Source organism: Hyaena hyaena, unplaced genomic scaffold, assembly GCF_003009895.1.
Source record: "Hyaena hyaena isolate Hyena2069 unplaced genomic scaffold, ASM300989v1 scaffold_110, whole genome shotgun sequence".
Lineage (NCBI taxonomy): Eukaryota > Metazoa > Chordata > Mammalia > Carnivora > Hyaenidae > Hyaena > Hyaena hyaena.
In genome coordinates this window covers 305,480-323,860 of record NW_024080742.1, presented here as the reverse complement: position 1 = coordinate 323,860, position 18,381 = coordinate 305,480, and the positions used below count along the sequence as shown (strand labels likewise).

The following is an 18,381-nucleotide window of genomic DNA, read 5'->3' as shown; positions in this document are numbered from 1 at the left end:
GATGAGTAACGTCTTATTAAGAATTATAAAGAATATGGAAAGAGCAACAATTTCTTGCTTGGCTAACCTGTATTAAAGCAAATTAATAGACAATAAGTATTTACTAAAATTAGTATAAATTATTATTTTTTTAAAAAAGTTTTTAATGTTTTTTTTAAATTTTTTTTAATGTTTTTATTTATTTCTAGGAGAGAGAGAGAGACAGCGTGAGCAGGGGAGGGTCAGAGAGAGAGGGAGTCACAGACTGAAACAGGCTCCAGGCTCTGAGCTGGCAGTCAGCACAGAGCCCGATGCGGGGCTCGAACCCATGAACCGCGAGATCATGACCTAAGCGAAAGTTGGACGCTTAACCGACTAAGCCACCCAGGCGCCCCAAAAAAGTTTTTAATGTTTATCTTTGAGAAACCGCGCATGAGCAGGGGAGGGGCAGAGAGAGAGGGAGACCTAGAATCCGAAGCAGCTCCAGGCTCTAAGCTGCCAGTACAGAGCCTGACGTGGGGCTCGAACCCACGGACCATGAGATCATGACCTGAGCTGAAGTCGGACACTTAACCGACAGCCTCAGATGTTTATTATTAATCTAGCCAGATGATTAAATGGAGCTACTTAGTGTTACTCCTTTGATTCTGCTCTTATAAACCCTCTTATCCTTAGTTGGTGGTGGTTTTTGCATGTATTTACGTAGAGATACTCAGTAGTCTGCTTGTACTTGTGCTAAATTTTAGACAACTCGTTTGATCCAGGAGTCGTCCCAGGAGGAGCTGGACCTTCAGACTGCTCGTCCCCAGTTCCTGGAGGCCAGGGAGGACCAGAGCCGACGCTCCTACAGGTAGCTGTCTGCACTGCGGCCGGTGCACGCCCGTCCTGACTGCTGCACGCCCGCTGTGTGCGCCCCACTTCCCAGGGGCTAGATTTACCTCAGGAACTCTGTGAATGGGCTCCGTTGTCATCCCCGTTTTATTAGAACTAAAGCGTCTGAGGCCACAGAGATCAGCTTGCTAAGATTTCTCCGGCGAGCTAGTGGCAGCCACAGCCTGTGCGTTTCACCTGCTCTGCTGTGGCTTCCTGTTACCGTGTTTGCAGAAACAACTTTTAATTTGCTGTGTGTGTCTTTGTTCAAGGTTCTTGGCATGCTGCGTGTGTAACTGCCAAGCAGCACCATGAGCGCAGAGACCGCGTTTACATCCACTCGCTCGGCCCTCATGCTTCTGTGCCCTTAGTAGTGCGTGCTGAGTGCCTGCAGCGGCCTTGGGGCATTTAGGACGCGTGCGGCTCCCTGCGGCGCAGACAGGCCATGGCCCAGCTCCCCCGGGACGGGAGCATCACAGTGAACAGAAGAAACGTGCTGTGTTCAATTGAATAGGAGTATTGTCTTTGTAGAGATCATCTTGGCCTTATACTATTTGAATAATTTTATTATTTGCCTAAAATACTTTTGAAAATCTAATTAAAACTTTCTCCAGAGCCATTTAACCAAAAAACTACTTTGTAGTTACTCTTATCAAATGGTGAGCTATCTTATCTCAAATGAGTGGTCTTAATTGAGGGTTTTGAAAAAAAAAATATTTTTTTAATGTTTTTATTTATTTGTGAGAGAGAGAGATAGTGTGAGCAGGGGAGGGTCAGAGAGAGAGACAGACACAGAATCTGAAGCAGCTCCAGGCTCTGAGCTGTCATCACAGAGCCCGATGCGGGGCTCGAACCCACAAACTGTGAGATCATGACCTGAGCCGAGGTTGGACGCTTAACTGACTAAGCCACCCAGGCTCCCCTTAATTGAGGTTTTAGAACACGGCTAATGTTTGCCAATGTCATTAAGCCAGTAAGGTGTGAGTGGCCCAGTAACTTCACTCTCCCGTTTCCATAGGTTTTGTTTTTCATGACGACCTTGAGTACCTCAAGCTGGTGTTCTTATAGAGATGTTTTACCTTTGAGAGTGTATTATCCTGAGATCTTCATGAATTTGCAAATCCAACAGTGTGTTCTAGTGGTGGTTCCTAAGTTGGGGGTCTGTGGCTTCTGAGGGAGATAGGCAGAGCTGGGCTGCAGGGTTTCTCAGACCCCCTTGTTTTCCTCACACTGATCTCTTCAGCGAGTATTAACTGCTGGTGTTTACGTGGGATTTTGCATTGGTATTTTTAAGTGAGATTAATCTGATTGGTGTTTTCTCCTGATTCCTTTGTGACATCTGTTTGGTTTTCCAGGACTTGTAGCCTTGCATCATTCGTGCATTTATTCAGTGTTTATTAAGAACCCACTAGATTAGTGAGCAAGACAGAAGAACTTCAGTCCGCACGGGTTGACAATCTAGTGGGAAGAGATGATAGCGAGATGGATGGGTGAGGCGCCCAGCAGATGGGGACAGAGAGAGCGGAAGGGGTGCTGGGTGCTGGGGGGCAGCCGATGGGAGGGGAGGGTGCCGCTGCCCTGGGACTGGTCGTAGATGCTGGATCTATTCAGGACATGGGGCCTGTGGGACCTATAATGGGCTGAGGTGTGTGGGGGGGAGGAGGCTGCGAAGATTGCTCTGACCTCAGAGCCGGGAGGGTGAAATCACTGCCCCTAGAAAGGGGCCACCCTTGGGGGAGCAGGTGTGCCACAAAGACCACGACTTGGTTTTGTGTTTTGTGTCATCAGGGGCACACGGCTGGGGCACACGGCTGGCGCACACAGGCTGGGGCACATGGCTGGCGCACACAGGCTGGGGCACACAGGCTGGGGCACATGGCTGGGGCACACGGCTGGGGCACACAGGCTGGGGCACATGGCTGGGGCACACGGCTGGGGCACACAGGCTTGATGAAGGGGAGAGGTCCAGGTGGAGCTGTACCGCCAGGGAGTGAAGCCAGGAAGGTGCATGTCCGTAACAAAAGGAAGGGCCTTCGAGGCTGTGCTCTTGGTGCGCACGTAGCAGTGTGTGTTCTGGAGACGGACCGGGCTCGAGCTGTCTGGGTGTGATTTTTTGAGGAGATGGTGTGTCGCTTTCGTTGGATTCTCAAGGACCTCAGGGATCTGCTCCCAACACATTAAGAAATGTGGAACCTGTAGCCTTGCTTTTCCCTTAATATTTTGCCTTTTGGCGCGTAAGTGTGATGAAGGCAGAAAGCAGCAAAGCGCCCTGACGGCTTCCGGGGTTTGTGGTCTCAGAGGAGACCTTTCCGTGGATGCTGCCCCTGGGTGTCCTCCGGCATCTGCTCGCCGTCCCCCCCCCCCCCCCCCCCCCCCCCCCCCCCCCCCCCCCCCCCCCCCCCCCCCCCGGCCAGGCGCTCTCCCACAGACCGCTCGCTCTCAGTGTTGGCCTCTGTGACTCAGGCTGGTGTTGGACATGTACAGGGACAGCTGTGTGATCCCCGTGAGGCAAGGGGAGGTGGCCTTTCACAGGCAGAGAAGGGTCCCGTCTCCGTATGACACGGAGCCTGGTCCTGGGGTGGGAATGTGGCCAGGCGGCCGTGATGGCCTGGCTCCAGACTGTTCTCTGAGGCCTGCGTTTGTCCACCCGACTGCAGTGCTGTTCCGGCGCCGGGAGTTGGTGGCCGTTCGCAGGTGCGGGCCCTGGAGTCTTCCTCGGCACACATCACGAGGTTTCTTGGCCCAGTTCTGCAAATGGACTGTCCCCCTCGGCTGCCCCGTGCATGGAGCCGGGCCCGACCTCGTTGGCAGAATTGGCTTTTTCACCTCAATTGGTGAATGATGTTCGGTTGCTCTTCTGGTTTTAAGGGGCAACTTGTGTCCCCCAGTGAACTTTGGAACTGTATCTGAATTGCCAGTCTTCAGATCAGTGTGGGCACTCGAGGGCGGTAACTGCGTCTGTGCAGCTGCCCGGTCCTGGAGGGCCGGGTCCCTGAGTAACGTGCTGCTGCAGGGTAAAACCTGGACATGGGACAGCTGGGGAAATACAGTACCAGAGGCTTTCTAAATCTGTTTTATTTATAGGTTTTAGTAATATGTGAGTAAGAATTTAGAAATTTATAATTATTTCATCCTTGAAGTAAGTTTGATACGTTCTGTAAGAACTTAGGGGAAAGTAATACTGTGCATTTACACATTTTTCAAAGCAGATGTAGGGAAATGTGTTTTGTAAAGTATTTCATAAAACAAAAGAGTATATGAATTGGCATTTCCAAGTGTCTGGATTCAGGAGTGATTCTGACCCAGAAGCATTGGAAGGTTCTACAGCGTCTCCTACGACTTAGTAAAGAAAATAGTATGTGATCAATTATTTTCCTGTCATGTATAAAGGAGTCGTTTCTGATTAATCAGATATAATGCCTGATGGGTATTTGTACGGGATTTACCAATATTGAAATAATAAAATATGTGTAAGACCACAGATCCTCTGAGCAGAATTTGATCTGATGTAATAATTTCTGTAATGGTTACGCCTGATCATTTCATGATCGCTGGTGAACATGGGTTTTTTTCCAGTGTCGGGTCTCCGATCTGAACTCTGAATGAACGTGCTCTCTCTGCTCTTCATGCTGTGTTCGCAGATGTGAGTATTGCAACAAAGGCTTTAAGAAGTCCAGCCACCTGAAGCAGCACGTGCGGTCCCACACGGGGGAGAAGCCCTATAAGTGCAAGCTCTGTGGCCGTGGCTTCGTGTCCTCGGGCGTTCTCAAGTCTCATGAGAAGACACACACAGGTCAGTGTCTGCCTCGCGCTTGGGTTTGTGGTTTTCATTGTGTTCGTGGAGGGGTGCAGCCATCGCCACCACGAGACCCTAGGGCACGTGCATCACAGCCCAGGGATGCCCTGGGCCTGCGGCAGTCACTCCCCGCTTTCCCTGGGTGCCCCTGGTCCCAGGAAACCCGACCTCTACATCGGTGCGTTGGCCTGTTGAAGATGTTCCACGCCGGTGGAAACATACAAGACAGGGCTCCTAGTCCCGAGCCTGGGGCTCCGTCCACATGGGGACAGGTGTTAGCACTAGCTAAGGCTACTAAGGTAGCCTTAGCCTTCCTGTGTGGGCAGACCTCTCTTGTTCATCATCAGCCTTGAGACTCCCGTCTGAGTCCTAGGACTCAGTCTGCTGTGAGCGCGTGTACATGTTGTATGTGGACGTATGTTTCCATTTCTCTGTTTACGAGTGGAATTCCTTGGTCCTGTGGCAACTCCGTATAACCCTTTTGAGTTGATCGGACTGTTTACCAAAGTGGCTGCACCGTTTTACTTTTCATCAGCAACGGATGGAGGTCCTGACCTCACACTCTCATCAACACCTGGCATAGCATGTGTCCTTTGTGTCATGACTGCCCTCGGGGGGGCGTGGTGGTGTGTATTGTGGCTTTGATTGGCTTCTCTCTGGTGGTTCGTGGTGTGCGGCGTCCTCCCACGTGCATATTGAGAGGTGGCTCTTCTAATCCTGTGTCATTTTTTAAATTAGATTGTTTGCAACTTATTACTGCATTGTTTAAAGGGTTTGAAAACTTATTCTTTGTCAGAGCTATGATTTGCAGTTAAATCTATTTTAAATATATTTAGTAGATTTTGTATTTTTATTTTGTATATCAGTATATCTGTTTCTTATCAGTATATTCTGTATAAGGCTTTATTAGAAAATAAAAACAAAGAAACAGAACAGGGTAGGCCTTACAGGGCTTGTCCACAGTGGGTGGCTGGGGAGTGGTTTAGCGGGGTTAATGGGGTTAGAGGGGTTAGTGGGTGCTGGGAAGACGGGCAGAGAGCTGGCCCGGGGGGGCAGGTCTGGAGCCCTGCTAAGGAGCCCGCTGTCCCCGCAGCAGAGAGCAGCCTGGTGGACTCCTGCCACGTGTGCGTGGTGGCTGATGAGCGCTGTGGTCAGTCGGGGGGCCCTGTTCCCTCAGCGCGGAGCAGAGGGTCCTGCTGTCAGACCCGACCGGCAGGTGAAGCTGCAGGGAGGGCTGTGGGTCCCCCCTCTCCTGTCACCTGCTGTGCGGATGAGGAAACAGGATGGATTTGAGGAAACGGTTCATGCGTACAGTACACAGCGTGTTGTCCGTGTGGGTGTAGCAGGCGGAGGGCGGAGGGGACCTGGCACTGGCTGGGAGCCGCGCTCTTGGAGGCTGTCCTTGCACGAGCGAGTCGGCAGGAAGACATGCTCTCGGTGTCCCTGTCCTGACAGCAGACCAGGGCGAGAGCGGTCTCCGGTCTCGTGGCTCGTGGCTTGTGGAACGTGTCTTTGTTTGCTTTTGACGACTTAGGTCGTAAGGTTGTGAAGCATGGTGTTCACCCTGTCTTGTTGTCACAGGCGTGAAGGCGTTCAGCTGCAGCGTTTGCAATGCCTCGTTCACCACCAATGGCAGCCTCACGCGGCACACGGCCACGCACATGAGCACGAAGCCCTACAAGTGTCCGTTCTGCGAGCAGGGCTTCCGCACCACCGTCCACTGCAAGAAGCACATGAAGAGGCACCAGGCCACGCCGGCTGCTGCACCCGCCCCGGGGGAGGCAGACGGAGCAGGTACTGCCCGCTGCAGGTGGGGGCCGGGGCAGGGCTGGCGTGGACGTGGGCTCCCCTGCGCTCGCTGCTTTTCTGACGGCCACAGCCGCAGGTGCGCTGAAAACAAGGGCCAGGAGGTGCAGAGAGGGGACCCCCCGCCCCCCACCATCACTGGTCACCGCAGGGTGGCCGTGTGCATGTGAAGGTGCGGTTTCGTATCAGGGAGGGGTTCATGCCCCGCATCGTGGGTGAGTTTGGTGCGGAAGACAGGTGTGCGTCACATCCGAGCTGCGCACGTCCCTCCCTACTATTGTGCCGCCGGCTCCCACGGTGCACGCCCCACAGCGCATCCGCTCGTCAGCCCCCTGGGCGCAGGCTGAGTCCCTCCGAGTGGGCGCAGGGCTGCTGTTCCCTGCTGGTGAGACCGGTTCTTTGTAGCACGTCCCACAATGGCACGTCCACACGGTGCAGTCTGTGCTGCATGTCACCAGGTGAGCGTGACGGGCGCGAGGCCTGGGCTCCTCTCCCGGCTGGTGGCCCCCAGTGGCTCCACTGGGCAGTGAGCACTGGACCTCTGTCCTCTGGTTTGGGGAAAATGTCTTTACAAATGTGCCACAGCCACCGGAGATAATAAAAACCCCAACCTGTCCACTGCAGGCCAGCTGCTCTGGTCTCTCCAGCAGGTAGCTCTGAGTGCCGCCCGTCCCGACCTCCTGCCCCGTCACGTGGCGTCAGCCTCCCCCTTCTCCCGTCACATGGCGCCAGCCTCCCCCTTCCCCCATCACACGGCGCCAGCCTCCCCCTTCCCCGCGTCACAAGGCGCCAGCCTCCCCCGTCACACGGCGCCAGCCTCCCCCTTCCCCCCGTCACACGGCGCCAGCCTCCCCCGTCACACGGCGCCAGTCTCCCCCCATCACACGGCGCCAGCCTCCCCTCTCCCCGTCACATAGTGCCAGCCTCCCTTCCCCCCCATGTCACATGGTGCCAGCCTCCCCCGCTGGTCACCCCCACTGGTGTCACTTGGGAGCTCTTCTCCTTGCGCTGACCTACGGAGCAGGGCTTCTCCCCAGTTTCTGGAACCCTGTAGGGAGAGCACCATCATATCAGCGAGTGCTGTCAGGACTGCCTGGGGCTCCCCTTGCGGCCTTGCCACCCCCCTGCATACACAGCACACCCCTGCGGTCCTGGCGGGGTCCCTTGGAAACAGAGCTCCGTGGGGGCCTTTTTAGCTGCAGAAGAAAAGCCACCTGCCGCACTGGTTCCTTACCCAAATCCAGAGCTGCGTGGGAGGGTTTGACCCTCTCGCGGTGTTGGGACGGGGGCCTGTGTGGCTGACACCATCAGATCCTGTCTTCTGTGTACAGCGCTCCATCTCATAGACCTTCTCCCGCTGGGGCTTTGCCATACTGACGGGGTTCCTGGTACTTTCAGTGTCTGAACACAGTTCTCTCCGTGCTTTGTTTTCTGTGCTGGTACGGCCACCATCTCTACCCTGCTGCCCCCAAATCTTTCCAAATGCTATTCTCTCCTCCACCGCCCACCTTTCCTCGCCCTCCCTTGGCCTCTCTCTTCCTTCTCTCTGCACGTCCCTCCCTCTCATCCTTTTATCCTGATGAGGCATCTAGATAGTTTTTATCACTAATGTGGTGTTAGCCACTGTCCACTTGGTCAGTCGGTGTTTCGTTGAGTTTTTATTTTATTTTTTAGCCCGGTGTGCAGTTCTGGCCTCTCCCTCCCAGCCAGCTCTTCCTTCTGTTGGGTTTTAGTAGCATCTTCTTTTTGTTTACTGTCCGTGTAAATACACGCTTACCTCTCACTCAGAACACTTAAATGTGTACATTTTAAGGCTTTTTGGTTTGTTTGTTATTGGTGTGTTTGTCTTCTTTTTGTGACTCTTTAGTTAGTGCCTTTCTGCTAATTTATCTTTGGTTTTCTGCCTTGGGCTCTGATGTTCCTCATGGACGATACTTCAGGTTTTTCCATGTTAGCAAGTGTCTGTGCTTATGAATCAGGGGCCTGTGTGGACGCCCGCGGGTGCTCTCTGGCCGCTGGTCCTCAGGCGCCAAGCCCACGTGTGTCCCCCGTGCCCCTCCTCCCGGGGACCCTGCTAGGCCAGCCCCTGGACTGACAGAGCTTCACTGAATGACACACTCCAACCCAACAGACACGTTTGGTTTTAATTGACTTGTTTTGTTAAAATCTATGTTTTTACTAGGATTTGGTCCTTTTCCTGTCTTGTTTAGATATGTGTGTGGAGGAAGAGGAAGAAAATCCTGAGAGAAACCCATCTCGGAAGGCTCGCCCCGAGGTCATCACTTTCACGGAGGAGGAGACGGCGCAGTTGGCCAAAATTCGGCCGCAGGAAAGCGCGACGGTGTCTGAGCAGGTGCTGGTGCAGTCGGCGGCCGAGAAGGATCGCGTCAGCGAGATGAAGGACCGGCAGGCAGAGCTGGAGGCTGAGCCCAAGTTTGCCAACTGCTGCTCCTACTGCCCCAAGAGCTTCAAGAAGCCTAGCGATCTCGTGAGGTGAGGCCACCACGTGTGGGTTTGGGAGGAGGGTCTCTGTGAGCCTTGGGTGGTGCCTTCGGAGGGCCCCTGTCAGGGCTGGTCCCTCATGAGGGGCTGAGTGCCATCCCGAGTCAGGGCTGGAAGCGTGTGTCGATTTTGCGTCTTCGCTGAAGCTCATTCAGAAAGTCGATGGGAGAGGAGTTTGCTGTGTGGACTCTGCTCATTTCTGTGCGACTGGGGTATGGCGGCCCCCTCCCCTCCTCCGCGGTTTCAGCGCTTTCCCCGAGGTCAGCCGTGGCCCATAAGTGGGTGACCCTCCTCCTGACCTGTGTCACATGCCCATGTCTGTCACCTGCCGTCATTTCCTCAGGTGGACATTTCATCATCTCCTGTCGTCACGGAAAGGAGGGTGGGTGCAGCACAATGCGGCGTTTCAGCTTGTGTCACAGGGTGGTGTGCTGTTTCGTCACCGGTCGTCGTTAACCTCACGATATGTATCCCGTGTAGGAACGAGCAGGATGATTGGGTTGGGTACACACGCACTTTCAGGCCTCCCCTGGGGTCTTGGATCGTACCTCCCGCAGAGGAGGGGCTGCTCTACTTTAAAAAAAAAAGAAAAGAAAATGAATTATTTCTTGCAGACGACATGGTGCTAAGCTTTGTACATTAGCAGATAGCATCAGGGATGTCCTTACCCCCAGGGGTGTTGGGGTGCGGGGAGTGAGGGTGCAGGCTCAGGCGGGGGCGGGATGGGCTGGCAGTGCCTCTTCTGGGGCACCTGGAGGGCAGGGGCGAGGCGGTGGGGAGTGAGACAGAGCCTTCATGGGGAGGGGCCAGGGCCTGTGATGAAGCAAAACAGAAGAAACGCACAGCCCCGGACACCGTCCAGTGAGAAACGGTCCTTTCTTCTCCCCAGAGACGACCACTGTTCTCTGGTTCTTAAGTATATTTTCCAGAAACGTCCACACCTGTCCCCATTAAGTCGTACAGTTTTACATTTGCACAGTTTTTACGTACACAGCCGTGGACCTCTTCCTGTTGGCGCCTGCAGACCTGCTGTGTTCCTGTCAGCGGTGGCGCGTGCTGCTGCAGGGGCCGCCGCCGGCGGTTTCGTCATTCGCTCGCCGCGCCCGCGTGGCTGTCGCGTCACTGCCGCCAGCCGGCGCCCGCACCAGCCCACGCCCAGGCCTTCACCGCCTGTTGGCAGGAATGATAGCTTAGCATCTTTGTTCGCTCTTTTTAAATTCTGAGTAGGGGTGAGCCCGTCCACATGGCTTTGGGCCGTATTTCTTCTCTGAGCTGCCTGTGCCTTGTCCGCTCCTCCACTGTGCTGTTTCTGGTCTCCTTGCTGACTTATAACAAGGCTGGTTTAAGAAAGTTAGCCCTGTGTTTATCCATCTTGCAGACGTTTTTGTTTTCTTCTGGGTTTGTTTATGCTGTTTTTGTGTAGATGGGGATGCAAGGTTTTATTTGGCCACATTTATTCAGCTCCTACTAACACATACTTTCTATGTATAGAGATAGTTATGAATTAAAAGTCATGAGGTTGATGTAAATGTGTATAAAATTAAAAATAAAAACACCTATCTATCTATCTTTTCTGGTTAGGCACGTGCGAATCCACACTGGAGAAAAGCCATATAAATGTGATGAATGCGGGAAGAGCTTTACTGTGAAGTCAACCCTGGACTGCCATGTGAAGACGCACACAGGTACGCACAGCACCTCCGCGCCCCACCGGCGCCCTGTGATGGCGAGAGAATGTGCATTCACTTGCTTTGAGAGAGAGAGTGAGCAGGGGAGGGACAGATAGATGGAGACAGAGTCCCAAGCAGCCTCTGAGCTGTCAGCGCAGAGCCTGACACGGGCTCAAACTAACGACCAGCAGGATCATGACCTGAGTTGAAACGAATGTTGGCCGCTCAGCGGGCCGAGCCCCTAGGCGCCCTGGTGGCGGTTTATGTTTGCACACAAAAATACTTCCAAGATTAGAGAGCTTAAAAGTCAGGGACCATGAAGAAATGGGTATAAAGGGAATTTTGAGTCCTGACTTGGGAGAAATGACCCAGAAAACACTGAGAGAAAGGAGCCGGGTCTCAGATGCCAAGCTGTCAGCTGTCCGTGTCCTTACCGAGTCTTGAAAACCTTTGTAAAGGAAATTACTTCTTGGTCTCATTTAGGCCAGAGAGCTTTGGTTTGTAAGGTTTTACAAGAACTGGGGATTTAGCCAAGCTGATTACAGTTACCAGGTAATAATTCTTTTTAGGTGGCGGGAAATCTTATAAAGGAAAAACGTTACGATTCCCAATGGCCATTTTTTCTTCATCTCATTTGAGGAGTTGAAGGCTAATGGTCCAATTTAAAGCACATTGAGGCTGTGCTGCTTGATCCGCACCTGGGGCCCTGCGGTTAAGGGGCAGGCCCCACCCCTCGGCAGGTCTGAGGTCTGTGTCCACTTCTGAGCCACCTCTCTAGGGCCCCTGCTTATTGCTGGGACAGTGGCGCATGGTGACCTCTCAGTAAATGGGACAGTTGTTCATGTGACTCGTAGGGTGATGATTATGAAACTAATTTATGTTCCTAGTTTTTGGTTCCCAGCAGAACTGACCAAAAATGTAAAAGGAATGTCACATATTTGTTTAAAACCCTATGATTCTTTTCTGATGGGTTACTCTTGGGAACTTAGTAGATAGATGCGGGAACTGAGTGTGCCCCTCCTGCGGGCAGCGTCGCCCCTCCTGTGGGCAGCGTCGCCCCTCCGCAGAAAGGAGGTAAAGACGTGCTGACACGCACAGGTGCTCTTAGTAACCCGAGGGGCGCGGGACGGGGACACGGGGCTGAGCTGCTCAGCGACACCACCCCAGGTCCTGTCGAGGTCCGGTGAGCGGTGGTGCGGACACCCGGATGCTGTGGGTCCTGGACTCAGGCTGTGGCAGGCTCTCTGCGAGGTCCCTGCAGCAGCCCCCGCAGAACAGGGGCCTCCTTGAGGTCCCCAGGCCCCTCGGCGCCCGGTGCTCACATGCGGGTGTGGCCCGTGGGCCCCGCTGACCCGGCCTTCCCGCAGGTCAGAAGCTCTTCAGCTGTCACGTGTGCAGCAACGCCTTTTCTACCAAGGGGAGCCTGAAGGTGCACATGCGCTTGCACACAGGGGCGAAGCCCTTCAAGTGTCCACACTGCGAGCTGCGCTTCCGCACGTCTGGCCGCAGGAAGACGCACATGCAGTTCCATTACAAACCCGACCCGAAGAAGGCCCGGAAGCCCATGGCCCGGAGCCCGTCAGAGGGACTGCAGCCCCTGAACCTGCTCAGTCCGTCGTCCGCCGACCCTGGCGTGTTCGTCATGAACAACTCCGTGCTGACTGGACAGTTCGACCAGAACGTGCTTCCGCAAGGGCTGGTGGGCCAGGCGATCCTGCCCGCCTCCGTGTCGGGTAAGCGCGGGGCCCGGGGTGGGGCCGTCGCTTGTGTGCTGAGGGGGCGCCTGTGTCCACGATGGGTGCTTCTCTCCCTTGAGGTTCGCCTGTAGGAGGCAGGTGGGAAAATGTAAATTTCACCCCCAGACAAGGTACCCTTCCGTCCCTGTGCTTCCCGCCACGGCGTCGGCTTTGAGCACATTCGTGCTGGTTTGAGCTGCTTTCCTTGGGTTTACCTGCCCCCTCCACATCCTCAGAGACGTGGTGGTGACATACGTGACCCATGACTCCTCTCCCACGTTGTGTGTGACGTCCTGCAGTTCTCTAAATCATTGCTCTTGGGGCATCAGGGCTGGAAAAGTACCAACTTTTAGCCTTTCGGGTTTGTTGTGCACTTACAGACACACAGTGGGTGTCAGCAGCTCGCAGACTTGTCCTGTGGGTCCCTTGCTGTGTGTGTGACCCGTGGGGCTGTTAAAGGTAAAACACAGCCGTTAGTTGTTTTAGACCCTGGCCAGTCAGGGTCATCTCTCTGCGCCTAGTTTCCTGGCGTGTGTAGGATGGATAACGCTGCCCATTTCAGAGGATTCTTGTTGGTTGAATTAGATAACATGTGTGTGGTGGAGACACTAGTTAGTGCTCATGAACCACATCACATCGATGTACGAATAAAACTGTGTACGCAGAAATTCCTACAGGAAAATGAGGGTTTTATGTTCTGTGTTTTCTTTCCTAAGAAGCTTTTCAGACGAGCGGTCATTCCTGTTTTCTCTCCTTTAGCTGGTGGTGACTGGACTGTGTCCTTGACCGATGGGAGTTTGACCAGCCTGGAGGGCATTCAGTTACAGCTGGCCGCCAACTTGGTGGGGCCCAATGTTCAGATCTCTGGGATCGACGCCTCCAGCATTAATAACATCACGTTACAGGTGGGCCACTTGCCGGCGCTTTCTGGGCTTGGGTCAGAATCCCACATGAGCGCACTTGGATCACAGGTGCCTGTTTTCCTTTCCAGATCGACCCCAGCATTCTGCAGCAGACGCTGCAGCAGGGCAGCCTGCTCGGTCAGCAGCTGCCCGGGGAGCCTGGCCTGGCCCCCCAGAACGGCGCTCTGCAGACGCAGGACAGCACGGTCCCGGCCAGTGTCGTCATCCAGCCCATCTCTGGCCTGTCCTTACAGCCCACGGTGACGTCTGCCAGCCTGACCATCGGGCCGCTGTCAGACCAGGACCCTGTGATGACCACTAGCAGCAGCGGTAAGTGGCAGCTGGGGCCCAGCTCCTTGCTCGTGGTCATGCCTTTGCACTCAGGGCTCCGTGGCGCCCCTTCCCCTCCCCACCCAGCTCAGCAGACTTGGCACTCAGGGCTCCGTGGCGCCCCTTCCCCTCCCTACCCAGCTCAGCAGACTCAGGGAGTGTTCCTAGCACACATGCACCTTTCCTCTGATACGTGCTGTGTGTTCAGTCTTTGCACAAACCTTCCTGCCGGCACGTGAGTCCCGTGGCCCCGCTGCCGTCCTGTTTCATAAGGTGCCTTGTCTCCCTGGATGAGGGGATTTTAGACGTGACCGATGTTTTCTTCTGAATCTTCTTTGGAAATAACATTCTCACCATACTGTCGCTCATGAAAAAGAAAATGACTGATTTTGTTAAGCCCCGCTTTGTTTTGTTTCATCACGGTGACCAGGGACTCAGGACCTCTCTCAGGTGGTGACGTCGCAAGGCCTCGTGTCCACCTCCAGCGGCCCCCATGAGATCACGCTGACCATCAACAACTCGAGTCTGAGCCAGGTGCTGGCGCAGGCTGCCGGGCCCGCCGCTGCGTCGTCCTCGGGGTCCCCGCAGGAGATCACCCTGACCATCTCGGGTTAGTCACTCACGTCTTAAACCGCCTCCCCCCGCCCCCCCAGGATGTCTCAGTCGTGTGTGTGTGTGTGTGTGTGTGTGTGTGTGTGTGTATGTTTCCTGCGACACCGAGTTTGGCACAAAGCCAGAGCTCCGGAGCGTTTGTCACACGTGTGGAAAAGTCAGGTGTAGCTGTCACGGTTCAGATGTAACCAGAAGTTAACAGTCCCCTCAGAGGCCACTGTTGGGCCACCTTGCCGTGGTCAGCAGGCAGCAGGAAACCGCCGCCTCGTGCTGCGTCTTCACGCGCTGCAGAGCTTGAGGCCTGTGTGTGGCGGACCCAGGGCGTGGACGCTGTGCGCGGTGCAGACGCCAAGGAGTGGAGGGACAGGAAGAACAAGCCTCGCAGTGCAGGTCACTGTGTGTCAGCCTCGAGGAGGCGTTCCATGGCCCCATGCTCTCACGTCCGTGATCATGTCCCTCTGTCCGTGCCGTGTATGATCTCGGTCAGCCCCGAACGTGTCTTACAGCCACGCTGCCAACTTGAGTCTCAGCTGCAAGCCCTTCGTGGTCACTGAGAGTTGTTTTTAAAGTTAGCCACACGTAGTAGGACCCTGACTGTGTGTCCAGCTATTCTAGTAATTTTTACAAATACGAACTTGTTTAATATTAATTTATTCAAGCCTCAGAGCAACCTTAGGAAGCTGTTGTTACAAATAAGAAAGACGCTTTGCTGGGAGGCGGACACTGTCCCTGTAAGGGGTATGGTGGTGGAAGGGGAGTTTTTCCCTTAAACGCTGGGGAGGCCAGAGGGCAGTCCCAGTAACGCACTGGTGCTTCAGGGAGACCCTGCAGAAATTACTACTGCAATAGAAAGAATAGTTACTTAAACAAAAACTGAATCCCTTTCTTTTTAGGGAGTGTCTTTTCCTTTTAATACACGTGGGAAACTTGAACTATCTTGGAGTGTGCTTTTGCGTGTCATGCAGTGATTGTAGATGCTATTAGGCAGCAGAAATTAACTTTCAATTTGATTTAACTCAGTAACCTTCCTACTTTTGTTATTTACATCTGAATTTTAAAGTTGTGCTGTATTTTAAGAAATCTTTGCTGATCAAAGTAACACGTTCGCTGTGCCCTGTGTGTGAGGCGTTGTGAAATCCTGTGCAAAGGACACACAGTCCAGGGTTCTTGCTTATAGTTTAGAAACCGCATTATTTAGCCTATGGGTTGTGTTCCTGTTTCTCCTGTATTTTCCTGTCATTGATCACGTAGATATTTTGCTTTGCTTATTAGCATATCCTGAAGAATGAAGAAGTGAATTTAACTAATTTTTTAAAAATTAGCTTGAAAGGTTTATCCTAGGAGAATCTTTACGTCAGTTGATGACAGGAGGTTTGCCCAAACTTTGGGCTTGATGCTTCGAAATCTCAGCCCTCATGCATCGTGAGATGGGCAAGTCCCAAGTCAGCGTTGCCTTTTCCCGTTCTAAAAAGGCTGTGGGGACAATTCACGGTCTCAGCAGAGATTTTCAGTTGTTTTCTCCATTCATGTGGATAATTACAAGTGGTCGTCCGTGCTGGAAAGCAGGACTTCGATGAATTTTTGTAGACACTTAGCAACTCAGAAGTCATTTGAGGAAAAAATGTTGGGTACAAAGCGAGATCGTCCCCAGGCTCCCCAGCTTGTCCCGCGCCTCCGCGATAGCGTCCTCTTCTCTGATGGCTGAGTCCAGTTTTCAGCGAAAGCCTGTCAGGCAGGGAGTCAAAGGGATTCCCACGTACTCTGAACCGTGTGTGCTCTGCGGATGGGCGTCTGCATCCTCGATTTGCCCGTGCGCAGGCCCGCAGCGCGGCTTCCGCTCCTGCCCCGTCTTCAGCGTAGCTGCGGGTGTGGGTCATCACAGGCTCCTTTGTCTTTTGCTGCTTCCCATCCAGTTTAGTCTTGCTTTTGCCTCACTTGACAGCAGATTGTTTGAAAGCGGCGTGTTCACGTCCAGTCTTCGCAGAGATTCCGTCAGCGGCTGTTCCCGTCTCAGTTCGTCTGTTTCTACGCAGTCTGCTTCTGTTTACGTGACTCGTGTGGCTAATGAAGCTGGCGTCCTCGGGCAAAGCCCTTATGGCAGGCCAGCAGCACAGGTCCCTCCCCTCGTTCCCCCACCCACCTAGGGCCCCCGCTCTGGGCGGTGGCTGGGTTCGGGGCTCTAGGACCATCCACACAAGCACAGCTCACCACACCTGCTAGGCTGCCACATCTGCAAGTGTTTTCAAGTCGGGTTAAGTTTTAGTCAACAAAGTATGTAATTTTAAGTGCTGTAATACTGACTTAAAGTACAACTCTGAGGAAGCACTTAAAAATACTTAACGGCTTAAAAAATATGAACAGGTACCGTCATTTAGAGAAAACGTGTTTCTGGTCTTCTCATTATTTTTAGAAACACTATTAGAAATAAAATGGCTTTAATTTTAATAGGATGTTACTATACATTTAGCACATTGCCAGTGTGTAAGTTACCACGGTACTTTCAGGTATCACGATCCTAATTTCCGTTTAGGTCAAGGTCTTATTCAGCACGTTCTGACGGAAGTAGTGAGCTCAACGGAAGCATGAGATTGTCACACTTGCAGTCAGTAATCCGCATACAGGTGCCACCCTGATTGCAGGCAGTGCCAGCTGCGCTCGTGGAGTGAGCAGCCAGCCCACTGTCAGTGTGGTCGCGGGGCTGCGCTGGCCACTGCCCTGTCGCACGTCACGTGATTCCACGTGGCCTGGTCTCCCCTGAGTGCAGGGATGTTGGCCACGCCGTAATCCTGCTTCCCCGGAACATGGGGGACAGTTAGCGCCTGGAGGACGCGGCACAGAGCCCTGCCCTGCTCCCTGTGCACGAGCCCAGCCCGTTGCTCTGCGCCCTGCAGCGCGAGTCCCCTGTAACCCACTGATGTCAGGGGAACACGGCTTTAAAATGTCGTCTTTCTCAGCTTTTCATGTGTAGACTTGTGTAAAAAATTAAACGAGCTCCAGGAAAATAAATGACAGCGTCACAAGTAATGGCCCGCAGCTTAGGATGACATGCTTGTCTGGGTTTTCTTATCTTGTAGAGATCTTGTCAGTTTCTTAGCCTTATTTTCCAACTCTGTATGTCATTGTTTTTAGGAAAAAAAATTAATTTTTAGACCTATTTGTAGGCACAGCTAGGCTGTTTTTTGTTTCTTGCTTATTTGAGATGCTTTCTTGTCCAGTAATTCATCCCTTCACTAGCAGACCGTATAATGTGTACTGTGTGGTAAGAATTGTACAAATCTGGGAAAAGAATACTGAGCAAGGCAGACATAGTCCTTTTGTACTTAGGGTCCTAGAAACTAATAGAGCACTCACTGCGGAATCTGTAAGTCATCGTGAACTTGTGGCCGTAACGGCCTAAAGGAAAATGGGTCATAGGTCCTGGGGGTTTTGACCTGGTCGGGGTCAGGACAGGGCTCCTCTGAGAGTGTGGCTGGGAATGTGGGGGCGTCTGTCCACCTCTTCCGTTTGCTAAAGTATGAAATGAGGCCTGAGACGTGAGGAGCTTCGTCTGAGTCTCGTGTTGGCAGATCCAAAGCCTGGACTTCTAGCCCCCGATGTCCCCACCGTGTCTCTGGTCCGTGTGTCCCGCGGCCAGAGTGAGTGCCTGTCCTGCTCCGCTGTGGGCCGTGTTCTGGAATGCTGGCCGTGCGAGCTCTCCCGCCGGCTCCCGCCCCTGGGGCGTGAACTCTTGTTTCTCCCCGGAAGCTCTGCTTGACCATCTTTCTGAATCCCGGGCAAATGGATGGAAAGACCGGTAGAGTTTTAGGTGCTTTAGTTTCAGTGGAGTGGTTTTCTGTGCTGCTTCGGGGAACCTGCTTCGGCGTTTGCTGGGGCAGCCGATGATTTGAGATGGGAGATGTTTCAATGAGGATGGAGAAGCGGATGCCCGAGAACAAGCACCCTGAGGGCCCATTTTGGCAACCGGTATTTCATTACTGCACTATCATCTGGTCAGTTAGGCAGGAAGTACTTTCCCTTGTGACCACCCTGCGCAGTGCCACAGAGCCTCATGCGCAGGGGAGGGTCTCTCCGTGCAGCAGAGCTGACAGCAGCCAGTTGTGCGTGAGGGTCCCAGGTGTGACACATCCGCGTTTCTTTAAAAATGACAAATAAGCCCTTTTTCCCCTTAGACTTGCTGT

The 18,381-nt window shown here is 53.4% G+C and overlaps 1 protein-coding gene across 1 annotated transcript in view; it reads left to right on the top strand.

Annotated features, from left to right (window-relative positions):
• Nucleotides 1–18,381, top strand: part of ZNF236 (zinc finger protein 236) — a 101,289-nt gene that overhangs the window by 65,650 nt on the left and 17,258 nt on the right. Inside the window, exons 17-25 of the mRNA XM_039236387.1 lie at nucleotides 726–829; nucleotides 4,491–4,642; nucleotides 6,227–6,439; nucleotides 8,662–8,944; nucleotides 10,535–10,638; nucleotides 11,991–12,356; nucleotides 13,119–13,264; nucleotides 13,351–13,591; nucleotides 14,022–14,201. Coding sequence (XP_039092318.1) covers nucleotides 726–829; nucleotides 4,491–4,642; nucleotides 6,227–6,439; nucleotides 8,662–8,944; nucleotides 10,535–10,638; nucleotides 11,991–12,356; nucleotides 13,119–13,264; nucleotides 13,351–13,591; nucleotides 14,022–14,201 — 1,789 coding nt within the window. The remainder of the gene's footprint in view (nucleotides 1–725; nucleotides 830–4,490; nucleotides 4,643–6,226; nucleotides 6,440–8,661; nucleotides 8,945–10,534; nucleotides 10,639–11,990; nucleotides 12,357–13,118; nucleotides 13,265–13,350; nucleotides 13,592–14,021; nucleotides 14,202–18,381) is intronic.